Here is an 8,432-nt window from a genome sequence, read left to right as displayed (position 1 = left end):
TCCAGGCACTCAGGCCCCAAAGCTCCAGGAGCCAGAATATGATACGTGAGGGTGGCAGAAGAGAGGAGTCGGGGGACCGCGGGTTGGGCGCTTGGGATGCTCTCATCCGGACCTTACACCTTAGCCCCTGGGGCATCAGGAGGTGGGCCCAGAGGCCGAGCTGTGCCGGTCCTCGATGGCCGCAGGAGTGCCAGGGCGGGCTGTTTCAGGAAGCCCAGCCCAGGCCCGACTGAGGTCAGGGCCTCCCACCCGACTCCGGCGGCCCAGGCTCGGAGACCCCGCGGCGAGGCGGCTGGGAGCAGGGGCTGCAGGGGGCATCCGCCGAGAGGGGCCGCCGGGGGCAGACCGGGCCGCGGGCGGCAGGTGGGAGGCAGACGGGCGGGGGAGATGGGAGCAGACGCCAGGCAGGCCGCGGCCCCTCCCCGCTCCCTCCTCTCGCTCCTCCGCAGGCGACATTGCCCCTCCTGGGCAGGGGGCGGAGAAGACGGCGGCGGGAGGGGAGGAGGCGGCGGCGGAGGCGGGATTTGGAGTTTCCCTCCGCAGCGGCGGCGGCGGCAGCGGTCCCTCGGCTCCAGGCGAGGCCGCCGCCCGAGGCTCCGGTGGCGCGCGGCGGCCGCGGCAGTAGCGCTTCCCGCCGGCCCGGCTTTCGGAAACTTCCCGGCCGCGACGCGCGGAGCCGGCGCAGGAAGCCGAGCGGAACGGAGGTGAGCGGGGCACGCGGCGCCCGGGGACCCACCCCACCCCCACCCCGCCTGGCCGCCCCCCCGACGTGTGTGCGCCTCCGCCTTGCGCCCCCAAAGTCTCGCCAGCGCGCACCCCGCCAGGCCGACGCACGCGCCCCTGGGAGACCCACTCAGTGCGCCCGCCTGTGCACCTCCCGTGTCCATGGCCACGCACACCCCCTGACACTTACACGCGCATGAACAAACCGTGCACCGCGGACCCAGGGCCCTGCAGTGCACACCCCGGCAGCCGCTAAGTCACCATCGACTACTGTCCCCAACTCAGGCCAGCACCCATCCCAGACGCTGCCACGCCTCAGTACACACCCAGGCGCGTGCGAGCGTGCGCGCGCGCGTTCACACACCACACACACACACAGACGCGCACACACACACATAGATACCCAACACACCCCTGCACTAACACAGCTCCCCTCGCCGGCCCGCACCATCTCCAACTCCCCATATGCTCATCACAGACACCCCACCCACGTTCCCAGCCCAGAGACGCTGCCATCCACCCACCCCTGGACGAAGCCCCAACAGGAACCCCCACCCAGAGGCCGACGCTGCACTCCTGAAGCCCAGCTGGCTCCCCAGGCCTGCACTTCGTACACCCCCAACATGTGTGCACACCTGTGGGATTCTGGCTCTTGGGCACCCTGGCCCGCCCCCATGGCACATAGCCCTCCACGTCCTCTAACACATCTCAGTCCCTCCCACCAAGCACCCTCCAACACCTGGCACACGGGTTCTGGAGGCTGCAGCATTTGGTGGCATCTCTGCCAGGCGCCTCTGGCTCACCTTTGCAGCAGCGGCTCGCCACCCTGAGGCCCCCCCAGGTGGCTCCCTAAACAGGCCCCGAGTCTCCTCACCGACTGACTTGGCCTGGTCCCTAAGAGATAAGGAAGGCACTGGGGGTGCAAGGTACCGTACTTAGATAGGGGAGGGCAAGGGAGAGGCAGGCAATTGAGATGGAGGCCACCCAGCTGCGGCCAAAGGGGCCCCAGGTGTTGGCACGCACATAGTAGGTGGCTTTCCTGGAGGCAAGAGTCGGAGTGCCCGTGTGTGTGCACCCGTCTGTGTGTGCCCGCCTGCCCGTGTGGTGGGGGGTGGGGTGGGGGGAGGAACCGCGTGCGCACGTGTGCTTCTGTGTGTGAGTGTGTGACCCTCTGAGGGAGAAAGCAGGAGCGGCCACCCCCCTGGGCTCCCTGGTGCAACAATTGGTTTCATTCATTCATGCCTTCTTTGTTCACGAGCATTTCTTCCGTGAGCGCCGCGTGCCAGGCACTTCCCTGGGGGTCTGGGGCCAGCTCGGGCCGGGAACACACCCGCTCCTGCCTTGGAGGAACTCCCAGTCCCGCCAGGAGGCCGACCCGGCAAAGCAGAAAGCCATCCCCGGTGGAAAGTGGATGTGGAGGAAAAGACACAGGATTTGCCTGGAGCGCTGTGGCTGGGAGTTCTAACCAGGCCGGACGGCCCAATTGCCGCCACCGGGCCGGCGGACCCGAGTGTTTGGGGGTGGGGGCGGTCGTGTGGGGGGCAGGCGGGGCGCCGCTCTCCGGAGGCTCCAGGCCTCAGGGGCGCACGGGCAGCGCGCTCGAGGCCTATGGGCAGCGGCGTTTCTGCGGCCTCCGAGGGGCACTGCTTGGGCTGGGCAGAGGCCAGGGGCGCCCGGCAGGAGAGCGGGGCGGGCGGCGGGCGCAGCGCCCACCCTACGGGAAGCGCGCGGCCGAGCTCCGCCCGCTTGAGGGGGCCTGGCGAGGGCCTTGCGCGCCCCGCGCGCGCGCGCGTGCGCGCACGCCTGGCGAGTGGGTGCGGGGCCCGGGGTCAGCGCCCCCACCCCAGCCGGCGCTGCGGGGGGGCCCGGCGAGGGTCGGGGGAGGGGGGCTTGGCGGCACTCAGCCCTGCACTGCGGAGGTGGCAACAGGTTCCAGGATGTCTTCCTGCTGCTGGTGCAGCGGGCGCTGCTGGCGGTGGGCAGCGAGCACTTTGGTGATTGAACGCCCCCCCTGAAGGTTCACTCCCGTGAGGCTGACCAGCAGGGATCTGGGCAAGGGGCAGACCCGCACGACCCCCGCCCAGGGGCATAATTTGCCTCCCTGGCCTGACGCTGGTCCCCTCCCCCAGAGAGCCCTCTCCAGAAAGCAGGCCTTGGCACAGCGGGAGCTCCTGCCTCCCGCGGGGTGGGCGACCCTCTCTCCAACCCCCTGCGACCACAGCACAGGGCAGGAGCGGAGGAGGCGTGTCTCTCTCTGCCTCCACATGCAGGGCGGCCACCCCGACTATGGCGACTTGGCCAAGGCAGACACACCAGGCTGGCACATCCTGGAACCCCTGGGTGCCTTCAAGCCTGGCCCACTCCGGGGTCCTGCCCACAGCTGCAGCAGGCCTGGAGGGAGCCCCACCCACCAACCCAGGGCTGGTGGCTTCCCACATCTGCCTGTGGGAACTGGGATGTGAGAGAAACGAAGTGCACACACAACACCACCCTAATCAGCTCCAGCCCAGCTGGTAACCTCAGGGAACTGAGGTCTGGAGCACAGAAGAGGGAGACAGAAACCTGGGGGAGAGGGAGTGAAGAAGGAATAGAATCAGGACAGGCTGCAGAGGAGGCAGCCCAGCTGCCCACGGCCCCTGGAGCCAGGTGATGGGACTCATCCCAGAGACCAAGACATGGTGGAGTGTGTCTGGAGACAAATCCCAGCCTGGTGGCCCACTGGGCTGGGAAGGGAGGCAGGGAAGGAAGGGGCAACCAGAGGCCCCTTTGAGGCAACCTGGCTCTCTGTGACCTGCCCTCTCCCCAGCAATACCTCCTGCATTTTCCCATCCTACTTTATGTTCTGATCAGTGACCTTCCAGCAGTTTTGCACCTTTCACTCCTTAGTTACCTCTCTTATGGTACCCATCCTGTGTGCATAGCTCTACCTTTGTTTACTTAGTTCCTTGGGGTAGATTCCCAGTGTGGGGTTCTTCCCAGCTCTGGATGTATATTACTAAGTTAATTCATACCAGCATACCTCTAGCAATCAGCAACAGAGCAGCACACCCATCTCACAGCAGCCATGCCAGCACTGGGTGTTCTCAGTATGAGAACATTTTACTAATGTAACAAGCAGGAAGTGTTACCTTGTTTTCTGTCATTGTTAGCTGGGCTTTTAAATTTGTTTTCCTTCCCATGTCTGAAGTTGTATCTTTCTCCAAATGCCTTGCACCAGTTGCATGTGCTCCTTTATGCCGTCTTTTCTGGTTCCTTGCCCATGTACCTATAGGAGTCTCAACCTTTTGATTAATTTGTATGAGCTTTCTGTTATCTGCTGTACACCTTCCTTCAACTGGCCTATTTGCTTTAGGGCTTTAAGCAAAAAAAAAAAAAAAAAGGGACATAGACCAGACTTTTCAGAAGCTCCGCCACCTCATTTCATTGTCTCATCATTTATCACACCTGGTATTCTCTCGTTCCATCCCTTGGTTTATTACTGACCTGTCCTACTGGCCTGGGAGTGCCTTGCAAGCAAGGGCCCAAGTGTGTCCTGCTGGTTCATCGTCCTGTGTCCACGGAAGGTTCTGGAAGCCACCACGGGGCCTTTGATGCAAGGCATGGCTGAGGGGAGTTGAGGCAAACAGGCCTGGAGATGGGGAGAGGGCTTTGAAAGCTCTGACAGCGACCTGGGCCAGCACAGGGGACGGAGGGGACAGTACAGAAGTGAGAAACATTTAGGTAGAAACACCTTGAGCCAGGCTGACTCCCAGGATCAGTAGGGCAGGGATCTTGGAGCCTTTGGCCTGGCTTATGCCAATGAAGCTACTAGGGTGCCCAGAAGCTGCCCTTTGCCTGCCCAGCCTTACAGCTAGCCCTGGGCCGAGTTCTGGCCAGAAGGCAGCAGTGGATTTGTGGTTCTGCTTCCTTTTCCCCTCTACCATTTCCCTGGCAGCCGTGGTGATGAGCCTGTTATATGGATGAAGCCACTAAAGTCCAGTCCCAGGAGGAGATGGTCCAGGGGCACCCCAAGTGAGCCTGGCTGGAGGTAGCCTCTGGGGCGGGGGCACAGGGCTCTTGTCCACACCCCTCCCCCTGCCTCCAGGGGCCTTGCTGGCGCCGGCCAGGGGAGCTGCAGCTGGTCCCCTGCTGGGCCCCTGACCTGCCCTTGGCCTCTGCCCCTGGCCCTGTCCCGCTTGGGTGGAAGCCCCGGCCCAGCGCGCCACTTGCGGGGGCCCACTCACCGGCTTTCGAGGGCACCCGTTGGCTCGCTGGCCCCCCTGAGCCCGCCCCCGCCGCCCCGCCCCTCCAAAGGCAACTCCACGTCCAAAGGCAGCTGGCTTCCAAGGTGGGAAGCTGGGTCTCAGTGCCAGGAAGCTGCCGGTGCGCGCGGGCGGCGGTGGACTTGTCTCCACGTGCGGCGCTCTTTCTGCCATCCTTCCCTCTTCCCAGTGACCGGGGCCGGGGCAACCCAGCCCGGGAACGACGCCCCTTGAGCCGCGGTGGCTGTGTCCGGGACATCCGCGAGCGACTGCTCGCCGCGGGATCACGCTCCAGGTCTCTCCTTTTGTTTTCTCCGGGTGGAGTTGGGCAGCCCCTAGAGGTCCCGCTTGCCGAGGGCCAGCGCCTGGGCACCGCCTCTATCTCCCTGGCTCCGGCGGGTCGTGGGGACGATCTCGGCCTAGAGTCCCCCCACCCCGCGCACGCGGTACCCCCCAGTCGGAAGCTGGAAACCGGGAAGTGATCGCGGGCGTGAGAGACACAGGAAGGGGCCTGAGCCCTTGCGAGGGGCCAGGAAGGACCCTAGCGACTCTTCAAAGGGGGCCGTCGGACGCCTAGACTTCCTAGGCTGGGGCACCTCTCGCATTTCCCTTCTCCGGTGGGGCACTCAAGTGGCTGCTTGGGGCTCACGGGGGTGCCTTTGGGCATGTCGTGGGAGAGGCAGGAGAAGAAGATCTGGCAATAAAGGGGCTCCCCCGTGGGACCCCAGGCTCCCTGTTTCTGGACGTGCAGATCGCGGGCTCACGTCTCATGCCTTCCCTCTCTCCGCAGCTCCGGAAGCCCGACGTGCCGGGAGCCGCGAAGCCATGGAGGGTCTGGGCCGCTCGTGCCTGTGGCTGCGCCGGGAGCTATCGCCCCCGCGCCCGCGGCTGCTGCTGCTCGACTGCCGAAGCCGCGAGCTCTACGAGTCGGCGCGCATCGGCGGGGCGCTGAGCGTGGCCCTGCCCGCGCTGCTGCTGCGCCGCCTGCGGCGGGGGAGCCTGTCTGTGCGAGCGCTTCTGCCCGGGCCGCCGCTGCAGCCACCACCGCCCGCCCCGGTTCTCCTGTACGACCAGGGCGGGGGCCGGCACCGGCGCGCCGAGGCCGAGGCCGAGGAGTGGGAGGCCGACTCGGTGCTGGGCACTCTGCTGCAGAAGCTTCGGGAGGAAGGTTACCTGGCCTACTACCTACAGGGTAGGTACTGGTGGTGGGCGGCGGGCAGGCACCCATCTGGGGAGGACCCCTGCCCGGGGAGCGCAGGACCCCACCTTCGGAGGGCCAGCCGAATCCATCTGATCGTGAGCGAGCCCGACCTCCTGTGGTCCAAAGTGGAGATGAGAGTGTCCTCCTCTGAGCGTGACCTTGGGGAAGCCCTTCACTCTTGGGAGCCCCAGTTTCTGAGCCTGGAAAATGGGGAGAATCTGATCTGACCTGGCTCCTGGGACCCCAGCGGGTCCCTATCGCCTCCTCCCCCAGCTGCTCAGCCATGGGTAAAGGAGGCTGGAGCCCCAGGACAAATCCCCCCTGCTAACCGAAGGGTCTGGAAGGGGGAGGGGAAGACAGGGAGAGAAGCTACTAAGGCAGAGACCTCCCTTGCTTCCTCTCCCCCTGCCATGGTCAGCACAGGGCTGGGGGAGGTGATGGACAGACACATGCATGTTGGCTCCTTGCCAAGCCAAACACACCCCCCTGCCCCAGAGATCCAGGATAGAGACAGGATTTCCAGGAACCTAGACCCCTCTCCCCATTGAGGAGGGTCATTGGACTGTCATCCCTTACTCAATTCTGAATGTGTGGGGATATAGAAATATAGAACATGTTGGATTTCTAGTGCCGACCCCCCCCCCCCCCGCCCAGGGAAAACAGTAGTTATTTGGAAATGGAGATGTTCCCTTCTCGGCATTTTGGGATCATCCAGGTGGCACGCTACACTCTCTTCTGGGCTCTCTGAAGAGCGCACAGACGTGGCTGCACCCTGGCCCCTGATCTCGGGAATTACCGAGGCAGACAACTCACATCTGAACCTTCCCTTGTCTTTAACCGATGCCCGCTGTCCTTCCCAAGGCTGGCACTGCGTGTTGAGCTCTCAGGCCTGCCTTGGCTTGGCCCCAGGCATGTGAGATCCTCTTTGGCTTGCCGTCCAGAGGCCCGGCTCCAGGGCTAAGCACACCACTTGGGATATCATGTAGGTCAAGGCTGCTCACTCCTGAGCGCCCCTTGGGTACATCTGCCCACCCACCTCTTCAGGCATCAGAAGGATCTAGGATTGGATCCCTAACCCCAACCAGGGCACTCAGCTGCCCGGGAGGCCACCTCAATGGGCCCCTCATCTCGCCCCCTCTCCCAGGTGGCTTCAGCAGATTCCAGGCCGAGTGCCCTCACCTCTGTGAGACCAGCCTCGACCGCCGGGGGGGCCCAAGCATGGCCCCACTGCCCAGCCCAGTGGTGGGGCTGGGGGGCCTGTGCCTGGGCTCCGACTGCTCTGATGCGGATTCCGAGCCTGACCGTGATGCCATGAGCTGCGGCCTGGATTCGGAGGGCGCCACGCCCCCCCCAGCGGGGCTGCTGCCATCCTTCCCCGTCCAGATCCTGCCCAACCTCTACCTGGGCAGTGCCCGTGATTCAGCCAACGTGGAGAGCTTGGCCAAGCTGGGCATCCGCTACATCCTCAATGTCACCCCCAACCTCCCCAACCTCTTTGAGAAGAACGGCGACTTTCACTACAAGCAGATCCCCATCTCAGACCACTGGAGCCAGAACTTGTCCCAGTTCTTTCCGGAGGCCATCGCGTTCATCGGTGAGTCCACTCCGCCCTCCCCACTCCCTCCCCAGCACCCCCAGGCCTGCCTTCCCCTGGGGCCCAGCCCAGGATGGCCCAGTGGGCGGCTCCGAGGATGCGATCCCCACGATGCGCCATCTCACACGGGGCCCCCATCTGCCCCCACTAGACGAGGCCTTGTCGCAGAACTGCGGGGTGCTCGTTCACTGTCTGGCGGGCGTCAGCCGATCCGTCACTGTCACCGTGGCCTACCTCATGCAGAAGCTGCACCTCTCGCTCAACGACGCCTACGATCTGGTCAAGAGAAAGAAGTCCAACATCTCGCCCAACTTCAGCTTCATGGGGCAGCTGCTGGACTTCGAGCGCAGCCTGCAGCTGGAAGAGCGCCGTGCCCGGGAGAGGGGCAGCGGGGGGCAGGAGTCGGCCGCCTCTGATCCCCCCTCTTTCTTCACCACCCCGACCAGCGATGGCGTCTTCGAGCTGGATGCCACATAGGGCCCCAGGGCACCCTCCAGTGGGTGTGCCCAGCCCAGCCACCCGCATGCTGGGGAGGAGGCTAGAGGGGGCTTGGCCTAAGTGGGGGGGTGGAGGTGGGGGGAGAGCACAATACCTCATTCGGGGCTGTGGGACAAGGCAGAGGCTGGGGACCCCCCTCCAGGGTGGCGGTGGGGACAGCCCTGTCCTACCCACT

The 8,432-nt window shown here is 64.7% G+C and overlaps 1 protein-coding gene across 1 annotated transcript; it reads left to right on the top strand.

Moving 5' to 3' along the window:
- Positions 1-562: 562 nt before the first annotated feature.
- DUSP9 (dual specificity phosphatase 9) lies at positions 563-8,268 on the top strand. The gene is made up of 4 exons (XM_055393254.1): positions 563-704; positions 5,755-6,156; positions 7,310-7,759; positions 7,911-8,268. The coding sequence occupies exons 2-4, from the start codon at positions 5,790-5,792 to the stop codon at positions 8,234-8,236; spliced, it is 1,143 nt and encodes a 380-aa protein (XP_055249229.1). The 5' UTR covers positions 563-704; positions 5,755-5,789; the 3' UTR covers positions 8,237-8,268.
- Positions 8,269-8,432: the final 164 nt, after the last annotated feature.

This window comes from Moschus berezovskii, chromosome X (genome assembly GCF_049115385.1).
Source record: "Moschus berezovskii isolate FMDL1 chromosome X, NW_MosBer_1.0, whole genome shotgun sequence".
In the NCBI taxonomy this organism is placed as follows: domain Eukaryota; kingdom Metazoa; phylum Chordata; class Mammalia; order Artiodactyla; family Moschidae; genus Moschus; species Moschus berezovskii.
This window is presented reverse-complemented; position numbering and strand designations above follow the sequence as displayed.